This window comes from Cyprinodon tularosa, unplaced genomic scaffold (genome assembly GCF_016077235.1).
Source record: "Cyprinodon tularosa strain WSP-4 unplaced genomic scaffold, ASM1607723v1 ctg370, whole genome shotgun sequence".
Taxonomy (NCBI): domain Eukaryota; kingdom Metazoa; phylum Chordata; class Actinopteri; order Cyprinodontiformes; family Cyprinodontidae; genus Cyprinodon; species Cyprinodon tularosa.
The window spans coordinates 292,914-306,433 of record NW_024039086.1 but is presented as its reverse complement, the minus strand read 5'-3'; the positions used below and the strand labels follow the sequence as shown (position 1 = coordinate 306,433).

Genomic DNA, 13,520 nt, shown 5'->3' with positions numbered 1-13,520 from the left:
CCGGCTAAATCACACCGTAAACAGGCCTTAATATGTAGCGGGAAAAACACCCAATCTGGCAACAGCAGCTACCAGCGTCGTAGCCTACAGCCGCGTGCGTCATCAAAACAAAATGCAGCGTGGAAGCCACAGCAGCATGCAGGCGACAAAGCAGCAGTATGATCACTTAAAACAGTTTTATGACCAGGTGGTCGGTGAGGATGATGGCAACAATCTTACATTTCTCTGCAAGCTTTGCCCGCCGGCTTTAAGTAAAAAAATCCGCACTTCAGTAACATCCAAAGCAAATCTGAAACAGCATATGTACTGAAATGGGATTTCAAATGGAAAAAATTATTAAAATTAAAAATAACATTTGCACCTTAAAGACTACTTTCCTGTTTTTCTTTTAATAATTCCTCATTAAAAAGACCATTCAAGCAGCACATTTTTCCTGATGTTTTTGAGAATATACTGTAGGGGTGAAAGCTGCAGCTGCTACTAGTGTGAAGTGAATGGACAGCAACAAAGCGTTAAAGCAACAATGGGGAAATGCTGTCCCCTCAATGCTAATGTAAACCCTGGTTGGATAAGGATTCAAAACTGGATATGAAGATGAAATCTGACGCACAGTTTCAGTGTTACAACTGATAAAATAATTGCTGTCTGTGGTTCTACAGTAGGCTATGGTGTAATTGAGTAATATATGATGAACTAGTTCATTTTTTGGAACTGTGAACTTAGTTCAAAATTTTGAATTATGAACTGAACTAGTTCATTTTAAAATGTGTGAACTGAACTTTGAACTAGTTCACGTAGAAAGAGAACTTTCCCAACACTGAAAGGACTTCCATCAATTAATCAGATGAAACTAATTTTAAACAAATAAATCTATAATTGACAAGTAGTAGTAGGTCAATTATTGGTTTAGATCTTCAATTCACAAACACAAAGGCCGTACTGTATGTGTACCTGTGCGTTCTCGTGTGCTCGTGAAACATCACCATCCTCAGCCCTAGTACTGTTCCAATTCACAAGAACAGCAACCGGATGTTGTTCTTGTCCCTCCATCTTTACCCAGCATGCACTGCGGCAGCAGAAGCAGCTTCCAGGTTAGCACTCACCAGGCTCAGAGTATGAAGTCAATAGTTCTCCTTTCTGTTGCTGTTGTTCAATAAAAGTACGTTTTAAGATCATTTGAGACGAGAATATTATACTTTTAAGTGTCACTATATGGCCCTTTTACTGATTTAATGCCTAATGGAAAAAAAGCGTGGATGTTGAGAGGGCCGTGGCAACCAGCGGAGCTCCGAGGCTAACGGCAGCCAGGGCTAACGTTAGCCTGTCTGCAGCAGCCCTCTATCTGCATAGCCGTGTGTGTGAAGGACACACACATGGCTTCGTTTCCTCTGAACACCTGATGGCAGCTTTCAGTGAGGCCTGGTTAGGGGGGGTGTATTTACACACAATCAGATCACCATGGAGACGTGATAACAGTCCGTCTGAACAGCTTTAAAGTGTCTGCTATTGATTGATTCAAGAGTCTCTTGCTGCATCTCTCTCACCTCCTGCCTCCTTTTTTGTGTGTGTTTTTATTCTGATTTCCAGGCATGAACAACCGCGAGGTTCTGGAGCAGGTGGAGCGGGGCTACAGGATGCCGTGCCCCCAGGACTGCCCCATCTCGCTGCACGAGCTGATGCTGCAGTGCTGGAAGAAGGACGCAGAGGAGAGGCCCACCTTTGAGTACCTGCAGGCCTTCTTGGAGGACTACTTCACAGCCACCGAGCCTCAGTACCAGCCTGGGGATAATCTCTAAACCCCCACAGACCCTGAAACCAGCGGCTGCACCCCCCCCCAGGGCTCGGGTTGACCTGAGTTGGGGCAGTTCTGGTCCAAGAAGTGCTGTATTTAAATAAGATCAAACTATGGAGCAGTCAGGCTTTTTTCTTTGTTGTTGTTTTTAGGGATCTGTTCAGCTTCCTCTGCTCATCGTGAGCGTCTCAGATCCACATTCCTAAAAAAGAAACTGGTCTGAGGTCTGCAGATGAAAAACTCACGGAGGGGAAGGGGGCGGGGCTCATGCAAAGAAGTGTCCTGTATAAAAAAGAAAAGCTTGTTTTAGTTTGTCTGCCTCTCTTCCAGATTTTATTTTCTCCTGCACAAAAATAAAGATGAAAAAAAAAACCCAGGGAGCGCCACGCAGTGCATGGACCCGACAGAAGCTCCAGTGTTATTTTTTAAAATGAAATACGATGCCTCAGTATATTTTTATTTTCTGCCTTTTTCTTCAGTCTAGTTTTCTTCATCTGTGTTTGCTTTGAGCGAGCTGGATGCACCTCCTGGAGGAGTCCCCTTCCTGAAGCTTCTCCTTCTCCTTTTGGGACACATGTGTGGCTCAAAGAGAATTTGCACACGTTCTCGCTCATTTGAGTGTTTTTTTTTTTGGTGCAGCCGGTGGAGGTCCGAGGCTCCTCTCCTGCACTCCTTCACACCTCAACCCCAAACCAGCTACCTACAGAGTTCCTTCATCTTTTCTATTCTCCCGATACAGTAAATGTACAGAGTCTTCACTTCAGATGGGTCTCCAGGTGGTCGTTGTAATGTTTAGTGGGAAAAAGCTCGGGGACCAGTTCAGGTAGAGGAAGTCTGAAGGTGGACGACGGTTTGATGCTCCTCAGATGTACAGCTGGATTATTTTTAAATGTGGCTAACCTCGCTCCTTTGTATCTGACATTTCTGTTGTTTTTTTTTACATTTACTGTTTTTTGTTAATTAAGTGATTTTTTTGGCGTTTGGACTTCTGGAAAAAAGACCAATAAACATTTTACACTCTTTCCATGACTCGTTCTATTTAAAACCAGGTTTTCATATACACCCATACAGAAAATAACAGAATCGAGTTCAGGTCAGAGACGGTGTTTAAAAAAAAAAATAAATTATGTTTTTTTTAGATTCAGAAGTTTGTTTACTTTTCCTCTGAATTTGGTAGAATTGTCTGAAACTTGATGATGGTTAATAAATGTACTCTTATCAGACGATATTGTCCCAACATTTAGAAAATTTCTGTTTTAAAAAAAAATCCTGTCTTAAAATCTATGTTATTTTTCTGTTATTTTCTGCAGGCCAGTTAGTTATACGTCAGCTTGAACTTCTGAATTCGGCCAATCATATATCAACGGTCATCTCATCAATCAAATTTTTTTCAGTCATAGCATCTTGATTCTTATGTCTCAGCTAATATATGCAACGATTGAAATCAGAATCATTTCCTTTCCCATTGAGTTCCGTCCCAGTGTTCACGGGGATGGACGTCTGTGTCTTCAGCAGGCGTAGAGCTAACAGAACTGGCAGCGTTGCGAGGCAAGGGCTCAAACATGTACGGCTGTAAGCCTTCTACACCAAACCAAGCTTCTGCCGCCCTGGCGTCCTCTTCCACAACATCTTCGTCCCCGCTTTCCTCCTCTAAATAAAAAATGGATGACGGAGGAGACTCATCCACGACCTCCGACACTAAACTCTCCTCCTCTTGCATGTTTCCTCTGTCCATAGCGTTCCTTGACAGTGTCGTTTCTAAGTCACCAATTTAGTGCTACTTGGTCCCAATGGAATTTCCCATTGGGAACCTGCTAGCACTAAGATGCTAACTGGTTAGCAAGAGGCTTCTTGGAAACCGGCCACAATCAAACTTGCTTTCGAACCTTTTGCCACAACAATCCCGCCCCCTCGATAAACAACCAATCACATTCCCTTTATTCACTTGTGTAAAGTCGGGCGCCATTCGGGAGAATTCAGAAATTCCCTACAACTTTAAACATTTAGGATGTCCTTCCACCAAACATCTTGTAGAAGTCACGGTGGAATTCTGACCCATTCCTCTGTCAGAATCGGTGATCTGTCAGACCAGCATACCCATACTCAATACTTGTTTATTCCTTTAGTTTTGTACAAAAAATAGACTTTAAACTAGCTCATCGAGCGTGTATCCCTTTAATCATGTACAGAAAACTATTTAATTGCTTACTTTTTGGTGTTTTTTGAAGCATATTGCGATCTGACCTTAAATTGTTTCTTTTGCACATGACTAAAGGAATGCACACATGTTAAGTTAGTTTAAAGTCTATTTTTTATACAAAACTAAATGGATAAACGCAAATTTGACGTGTTGGGCATGCGTATTGACTATAGGTATGCTGATCTGACAGAATACAGGGTCAGATTAGCAGGCCTCCCTGCTCACACACCCTATAGGAGCTCAGGGCTTCATGATTAAATAATTTCTTCAGTTGATATAATTAAAGCAACACAGCATAACATTTGACCCACATATTAGCTTAATTTTTGATATATATAATGATATTTCAGGTGGTATTGATGCTCTGTGCTAGCTGCTCTTCTCCAAACCTATTCTATGTAGCTTCAGAGGTTTAGAGCCATTGCTGACTGAGTCATGTGACCCAAAGCGCCGCTTTACAGCAGTCTGAGCTCCATTTGAACACAGAGCCCCTCCCTTTCCTCTTAAAATAAGCATGGGGAAGCACCTGCCGTAACCATACTGTGCCAGCAATGTAAATTATAAAAAAGGGAGGCAGACCACAATGATTACTGAAGACAAAGCAGCTCTTATAGCAGCTAATCTGCTCAGACACATTGTTTCTTTTTTCAGCTAAAGTCATTAAAATTACGTGGGGTTTTTTGGGCTGTGGGAGGGTCAGACTTAACCTGACTCCGCCAGATGGATTTGCTCCTCATATCCATCTGGAAACCTTCCGTTGAAGTAATTTTGGGAAGGGGCGAAAATACTGGTTAGCTGATTGGCCTATGTTGGTGATAGACGGGCCAAAGAAACCAATCAGATCAACGAAGCATATGACGTAACAGAGCGACGACGAAAACACGACCACAAGCCAGGCTACTCTTGCCGAAACCAGTCAGGAGAAGAGCAAAAACATCTTTTCCTCTGAGAAAAGCCTCCAGAGCAGTGTTTTGCTCTTCTTTCAGTGAAGAAATACTCTGTTATTCAGATAAAACTTGCTCGATAGCCACGCTAACCCTAGTTTCATCGGCTGAAGCCGCCATGTTCTCTAGACTGAACTGTCGCGCTTCTCGTTGCGTCACACCTCAACCCGCCTCAAAGCCAACGCTGATTGGACGTTCGTTTGGTGAACTGCTGCAAATTTTCTTTAACGGAGAGTCTGCGGACTGATCTGCGAGTGAAACCTTGAAAGCTCGCGAGATCAGGATGGTCTCACGAGGCTAGGTCAGACTTGGATTAGAAATGTGTGGAGATGCAGCTTCACTTTGAAGGATGGGTGGGGGTCGGAAGAAAGCAATGTTTCATCTGATGTGTGTGGAAGGTTGGCTTGGAAATCAGGACAAAGACCTTTAAAGTCCATTTAAAGGATCCATTTCCTTCCATAACTTCATGTTTTGTGCTTCCAGAAGTACCTTCTATACTTTTTCTTCATCTCATCTATTTAATAAAGCGCACCAGTCCTTCACAGTTACTACTATATTCTAAGATTTAATCCCTCACCCCTTTTTCCTTTAATTAGGCTTTTCATCCTAACTGAATATTAAACAGAGCAAAGGGCATGTCCTTAAACAAACATCTTTGTAGCTTTTAATTAAATGGCTTCTTCCTCTCAGAGCGGCCTTTCAGCCCATGCTGGTACAGCACAGTTCTAATGGCACTCTTCCACCAGCCTCAGCTAGCATATTCAAAAGGTCCATCCATTTTCCGTCACACTTATCCCAAGCTGGCGTCGTGAGGGGTGCTGGTGCCTACCTCCGGCTGTCTATCGGCGGGAGGCGGGATACACCCTGGACAGGTCTCCAGTCCATCGCAGGGCAACACAGAGACAAACAGGACAAACAACCATTCACACACTCACACCTAAGGAGAATTTAGAGAAGCTAATTAAACTAACAGACATGTTTTTGGACTGTGGGAGGAAGCCGGAGTACCCGGAGAGAACCAACGCATGCTCAGGGAGAACATGCAAACTCCATGCAGAAAGCTCGCAGGCTGGGAATCAAACCCAGAACCTGCTTGCTGCAAGGCAGCAGTTCTACCCACTGCTCCTCTTTTCCTTTTAGCTCTAAGGTTGGTTCACACATTTCAGTTGTTCTTAGGATGTATATCAGAAAAAAATTGGTAGTTAGAAACTGTACTCAAGGGAGAACTAGTTATGTTAAGGTTCACAACTGTCTTCCTGATATCATCATGTCACTTAAGGAAGCATTGTTTGACATTTTAAGACATTCTCATATATTAGGAAACAAGCTATCAGGTCTGATGATAAAAAGTTACCAGGTTTCAAAGGGGAAAATATGTCTGTTCTAACATGTTAGCAATAAACCCAGAGCTAATGGAAGTCATTTTGAACAGGGGGTACTTTAAACATTTCTTTGTTTTTTGTTTTTTCAAACAAAAGACCTATGAGCCTAAAGGCCTATTTAAAATACAATTAAAATAAAAAATTAAATAGATGAAGATTCAGCTGGCAGGAACCTGAGTCACTATGTTTATGTCACACGTGACTCTATTGGCCCTAAAATCCTTTAACCCAAACCATAAGGAAATAATCATATTATTATTCTATTTAAACATCATTAAAAAGTTCTCCACACCCAATACAAAAAGAACATTTGATCAAAATAACTCTAAAATACTATGGTTACGTTAAACTGCAAAAATAGATATGAGTTACAAGCAGGGGGCCCCGCCTGGTTACAGGTGTCCTAACGTTCAGGTGCTCTAAATCTACTATGTGTACAGTTGCAATTCCTGTCTTTGCTTCGTAACATGTGATTTTAGGAATGCCTACCCTATTCCTCCCAAACACTGCAGGATTTCTGGTCATTAAATTCACCCACCCAATCCAAACGTTTCTTCATTTTAATCTTTTCTTTAATCCTTTAAATCAGTTTTATGGCTATTAAGGGTGAGAACACATAAATATGAACAGCCGTTCCTTGTAGGTAAAGCTTCCCATTTTGCTAAATTAATTCCAGTTTCTCACATTGATCAATACCTAAAGTTAAATCATCATGAATTGTTCAAAAGGTTCTTTTTTTATGTTTTTTCATTTAGTAGAATGAAATCATTTCATTAGGAGATAAGTGTAAAAACAAGATGGCCTCTCGAAGTGATAAGAGTCATAAAAGCGTTGGAAGTTTGGGGACACGGTCAACACGGAATAAGTCTCCTTTCACCTGTCTAAAAGCAAAACAGGAACATTTGAAGTGCAGGTGAGAGATCAAAACATGCGAGGGCAGCTTTACATGAGCTGAATTTACCTGTGATTTATTAACACTACATGAATGAATAAATTAATGTGGTTTCAAAGTCTGTTCTCTGAACTGTCATTTTTCCCTGCTTTTCCACCCATCCAGGCGTGAGTCCCGTCCCCCTCCTGTGTTTGCTCTGCGCTGTTTGACCTTTTTTCTTAATGGTCTATTGATGGGTTCTTTATACCTTGTTCCAGCATCGATTTCACAACCCAAGTTTCCTTACCAACGCGGCAGCTATCTGATAAAACAAATCTGATCAAAAGTCTCAAATCTGTGTGTTTCTGTCTTCCTGTACCTCATTTGATAATTGGTTGATGCCATGTGGCGTTTCTGAGGGTTAGATTTTATTTTGGTTGGAAGACTATGAAGTTGCCAAAACACATGAAACACGCAGGATCTGAAAATTATGCATCACATGGCTGGTTCAGTCACTCTGTCTATTGATGCAGCGTTCAGGATCCGTTTGTGCAACATCTCCATCCATCCAGCTATAAAGGCAATGAATCCCTCCTTCTGGCATTTTCCGCCTGTTAGATCCCTCCTTCTGTTTAGCAAAGCCTTGTCCATATGGAGCCATAATCAGCTTGGATGCACCTGAGTACAAGACCTCTTTATGGCATCTGCATAGCTTGAAGGAGCACCGTCTGAGGTCCAGCAGGTTTGACAGATTTCAAATGATTCAACATTAAAACAGAATAATTTTTTTTAAATCTGATTAGCCAGCTTTAGTTCAGGTTATATAAAGGGAAACATAAAAAGTCAGTAAGGTGGAAGCAAACAAAGAAGAAATATATCTACTGTTATGGTCTAAGAAAGCCAGTAGAGCAGGTCCCCTCCTAGAATAACAAGCAAGATGATCTTCATCTTAATCTATATGTTGAAATACATTTTAAGTGTATAGTTTGGTAAAATAAATAGTTTTAAAGATCTTATAATATTCACCTTGGAATTCAGTATTTTTGTGTCCAGTCACTGTGTTTCTGATGGCTTTATTGCAGGTGTGAATAATGGAGGGAACCAGTGCTTCTGTGTTTGTTACCATACAGAAAATCTACTACCCGCTGCTTTGCATCGTGGGTATTCCAGGTTTGTCTTCTTCTTTTAGAGCCAACAGTTGCATTTATTTTTGTGTTTTCTGCTGATTATGACGTATAGTTTAAAGAAACCCGAAAATTAGTTGCTCAGAAAGTGGAAATATTTTATCAGACAAATGAGAGAAAATGAAGAAAACATCTGCAAGGCATGTCCTGGTCTTGTGCGGACACCCTAAAAATCTTGAAACTAAAAGCCATAATTTCAGCGTTTGAATCTACTATTTTTTTTAAACCTGCCTGTAGAAATCATAACGGCTTAAGTAAACACCTACTCATATCTTGGTTTAATGTTTGATGTTTAATGTTACGTCGCTGGCTGCTCATAATGGGACGAAATGATTAACTGATGCTACTACAATTTACACCGGTGAGTGGGGTGGCCGGGGCATTGCACAGATTTTATTAGTGGGTTGAGGGTGCTTTTTCTATGGCTTACTGCTTCAGTGGATCATGGCATGTAGGACAGTAACTTTCTGCCTTAAATAATTATAATCTGAACTATAGTCCAGTCCATCTGCTCCTCAGGACAGGTTAGAGGCTTCTGACTCTTATCTGGTTCAGCGGTTGGGACAGTTGAAAGCAATGTCCAGGATGCATCTGTCTGGCATGGCTCTGAATTCAGAAATGTCAATATAACTGAAAAATTGTTTAAATTTTACCATTCTGGTAGCAGTTATGTGTTCAATCAATCTTTTGGTTAAAACAACTATACCAATTTGGTAGAGTTTTTAACTATTCTCCACTGTGCGGAAGCGTATTGCATTCACCAAAGAAAAAACAAACAGCTTATCTCATGATGACGACATAAGATACTGATCAGTATCTCGTAATTATGAGATGTTATCTCATATTTACGAGATCTTATCTCATAAATATGAGAAAAGCTGTCTGATTTTTTTTTTCTCTGTGAATACAATAGGCTTCCATACTATTGGTAAAAGTGCAAACCAATAGAAATTGGTCACTTAGACCTGCATACACTGCTACCGCCGCTAACACTTATTGGGATTTAGTACTAGTTATTACTTTTTTTTTAAACAGTGTCCTGTCTGGCAATGTGGCAATAAGAATAATTGTCTTGATGCCAAAAAGAGCCCAACAGATTTTACTTTCACAGTACTAGTTATTACTAATGTTACAAGCCAAGATCTGCATACTGTACATAACATTATAGTTGCTCTCTAGGTCCATAACTACACAATACACCTGGCTACACCCAAACAGTCAGATAAGTAAACCATCTGTTGCCATTTTTATTGGCTGTTTGGTTAACCAATTAAAATGTTTAATCTGGAACTACGGGCTTGGTGAGTTTCTGACCAATATATTGGTTAATCTAGCCAAAGTAGTTTTAACCAGCTAGAGTGGCTGTTTTTCCAAACTCCTGAACGGGTTTTTCTGTAAAATTTATTTAAGGCTGCGGTGAAACCACTATGGTTGCTATAACTGCACACTGCAAAAACCCTTTGTAGCATCACCTGAAGAGGAGGGTGATTAAAAACTGAACAAGTGCTACTTCTACTCTCCTTTAAAAAGTAATTTAATTAAGTAATTTAATTTAACATGTATTGTTTGAAATGCTTTTTTTAACATAATATTATCATCTCTTTTTTTAAGGCAGTAATTTTGGTTTTCATTTGCAGCCACATTTTTATCAGCCTTAGCAGCCCTGATGAATTAAATAGCTTGAAGTAAATGAATGCTCCTCTCCACTATTACCTTGTTTTACCTTTAAACAAGCATGGATTATTTATAAATATAATTTAGGAAGTTACTTCTTGGTTTTGTGTCTCCTTCCAGCAAACCTCTTCACGTTCTACATGATCCGTTTCCGTAAATGTGGGATGTCCAGCTCGGCCATCGTTTACCTGAGCTGTCTGGCCATTGTTGACACGTTCTATCTGGTGTGGGTCATACTTCTGGACCTGACTTTGAGCTTTTGGATCCTTCAACCCTTCTGGCACTTCTTCCCCTGGTGTGGTATCCTTGGGTTCCTACAGTACGGCTCTCTCTACAGCTCCTCCTGGATTGTGGTGGTGTTCACCATCGAGCGCTACCTGGTCCTCCGCAGCCCAGCATCCAAGCAGAACCTTTCCCAATCCTGGGCCACTAAAATGATCTGCACAGTTGTTGTCCTGCTGTCCCACCTGGTGTCTGTGCCCATGGGCTGGATCAATATCGTCACACCTGTGAACTTCACCATACATGGGGAGAACACAACCCTCCCTCGATGTCGATATCGCAATCACACCTACTCTACAGTTGTAGTGTGGATAGCTACCTTCCTATCCGGAGGAATTCCCATTGTGTTGGTCATCACCTTCAATTGCCTCATTGGGTACCACCTATGCCGGGCCAGTAACCTCTTCACAAAGGAGGAACGACGTTTTATGTATGGAAAGAGCACCAGAAGCACATTGAAGAGAACGATTCTCCTGCTGTTAACCGTCTCTGTGGCCTTTGTCGTTCTTAGCCTGCCTCGATTTGTCACATACTGCATCCTTAGGACCAGGTACAATGATGAAACCTTCAACAGGAATGACTACAGCATTCCCATCAATGTAGCCGGGGACATGGCTAACATGCTACAGAACCTTAACTCCACCACCAACTTTTTGTTGTACTGCATGGTTAGTCGTCGCTTCCGGCAGGAGTTGGTTCAGACCATGAGGTGTAAGGCAACATCCAGCGATCTGAGCTCCCTTCTGAGCAACACCACTATGAAGGTTTTCTCTGTTGTAAATAACACGGCTTCTCCATCCAGGAACTCTATGACTGTGGTTTTAACCAGTCTCAAACCAATGGGGTAGAAAGGAACGGTTTAAATGGATTTTGGCTTCGGTTGAATCAGGTCCTCTGACTGAGCTCCTATGATGATGATGCCAACATTTCAGCCTAATAAATTATCGCAAAACAGTTTTTATTTCAACTCCATTTGGTTTAGGATTTTTCAGAAAGAATAAATGCACTAAAGAGGGGATGGAAACTCATGTTGTTAAATAAGTTTTCACGTAGTGAGAATCATTGTTAATGCCAGCAATAGAATCAGACATCCTTCTCGGTCTCATTGCTAATACAACCTAACATATTAAGTTACCTAACTACCAGGATTGCAACAAATTCATTCATCTTATTACTGCTTTGTGGTATGTGCTGTTTGCCACCTCTACTTGCTGTGCAGCCAAGTGTAACTCGGATGCATCAAGAAAAGTTCCAAAAAGGCAATAAGAAAATGCTGTCTGAATCCTTGAAATTGCACAATCCTGGCATATCTGGCATAGACAGCAGACCAGATCAGTAGTGGTATCACCAGGGGAGTTACTGGAATGAAGTCAGGGAAACAGTGAGTAAAGTTTGCTCATTATTGCATTAAATACCTCCACAAACACCTCTCAGAGCTCGATAGGGGTAATGTTTTCATGCCCCAAAGCAGTTTGTAGTAGGCAATGGTTAGCATATATGGTTAGCATATATGAACTACTCCACGGGTAGGGCACCCAACTTGCAAAACAGTTGCACAGCACCTCATGCTATCCTGTATATTCAATTCTGTTTATGTTTTATTCCATTCAATAACATTCTCTTTAAACATTCTGTCCTCACAATCAACAAAGTCCTAGTTTGTCTCCTTGCAAACCTTGAGGTACTGTGAGGAACTACTCCGGTTCAGTGTGTAGCCAGCATTTACTTCCTGGTTACTGGATCCTACAGTATGAGTTACCAGAGTTGTCAAAACAGAGCATTGCCTTTGGTATTTTATGTTGGCAAAAGTGCAGCAGCCTGCAAACAAGAAAGCTGGCAAGAATGGTTGACCAGATATAGTCTCAACATTACCTAAGAAGCCTCGGCATCCTTAACAAGTATTTGCACAACTACTGACTGTGACTGAATCATCCTCAATGATCATCTTGATTTTTTTGAGATGTGAGAACTTACTCGACAAATGTGTTTTCATCTCTGTTTTAATGTGCTTAGTCTTATTTGGAAAAAGTAATAGAAAAGCACCCCAAGTTCTTCCAATTGGATATTGAGAAAAGCACCTAAAAATTGATTATGGAAACATTTGTTAGACTCCTGAGGCCACTATCTCCCCCTCCAAAGAAAGCATGTCAGAATCCCATCCATGAGGGATAGTGTCCTGCACCTTGCACCTTTTAGATTCGTCATTGCTCTGACACATCTGAATCAAATAATTGGGTGTTTTTATCGACTGGAGAACTGGACTTAAGCTGAGGAATTTATTGAAATCAGGTGTGTTGGATCTCTAAAAGTTGCAGGATATTGGCGTAAAGTTTCAATTTCTTTAAAGAATCCAGCAGACTCTGCAAGTAATAACTCAGCAGGGGGATACAGGGGGATACCTCTGTGAAGCAGAAACTGGGCTAATGGTTCTCTATTTTAACAGTTGGACCAGAGAAAAAGGCACCAACTTTCTCAGGTTCTGGGAGAAGGAGAAGAAGGATGTTGCAGGGTCCTTTGCAGATCTTGGAACCATGGTAATGTCACTTCAGGCTTGGATGACAGATGTAGTTCTCGAATGAGACAGGAGGAAAGAGTAATGCAGGTACTTGCACTGATGAGGAACCTCTATTTTGGTCTTTAAGGAGAGAGATCATGCTTGTTGTTCTGGGGACAGACAAAAGGTCAGAGCCAATACAACCACAGGGAGAGGGATCTGAGCAAAGTCGAGACTCCGCAGCCTTAGAACCGAAACAAGGTTAAAACTTTAGAAACAGAATGAGGCTTATAGAACTAGGCGAAAAGGCGATGGTCAGGAAGTGTTGAAGTCCAGAAACCATAAAACTCTATGAGGTCCAGCCAGGTTGTGTCATGATGGGTATCAGAGCTAGCCCAATATGCAGAACACACACGGAGGCTGGATAAAAAGTTTAACAGAGTTTATTGTTTCACAAGCACATGAATATTGCACAGGAACTGGGACTGGTCAGGGGGCTGGTTCACTGGAGTCTGCAGAGATGATAGTTCAGTTGGCAAACGAACTGATGAGTAATGAGTCTTTGATATCTCAGAAGAATACCTTGAAGGAGTCCGGTTTTCACTTTGAGAGAGAGAACTGTTGGGTCCAGAGACTGTTTGTTCAGCAGAGTCCAATAACTGTTTCAGCGTCTTACTTCTGACTTTGAGGGCAGACC

The 13,520-nt window shown here is 41.4% G+C and overlaps 2 protein-coding genes across 5 annotated transcripts in view; both read left to right on the top strand.

Moving 5' to 3' along the window:
* Positions 1-2,814, top strand: part of fynb (FYN proto-oncogene, Src family tyrosine kinase b) — a 98,659-nt gene extending 95,845 nt beyond the window's left edge. For all 4 annotated transcript variants that reach the window (XM_038296508.1, XM_038296507.1, XM_038296505.1 and 1 more), the window contains one exon: positions 1,588-2,814. In XM_038296508.1, the coding sequence (XP_038152436.1) occupies positions 1,588-1,796 (209 nt within the window). In that variant the 3' untranslated portion in view covers positions 1,797-2,814. The remainder of the gene's footprint in view (positions 1-1,587) is intronic.
* A 7,361-nt stretch (positions 2,815-10,175) lies between these two features.
* Positions 10,176-12,126, top strand: LOC119790773 (probable G-protein coupled receptor 139). Its single transcript, XM_038296488.1, has one exon. It carries the CDS (start codon positions 10,188-10,190, stop codon positions 11,175-11,177), a length of 990 nt encoding a protein of 329 aa, XP_038152416.1. The 5' UTR covers positions 10,176-10,187; the 3' UTR covers positions 11,178-12,126.
* Positions 12,127-13,520: the final 1,394 nt, after the last annotated feature.

Bases quoted from the DNA above. Each gene is read 5' to 3' on its own strand.
- LOC119790773 (XM_038296488.1), top strand. From the start codon at position 10,188: ATGATCCGTTTCCGTAAATGTGGGATGTCCAGCTCGGCCATCGTTTAC.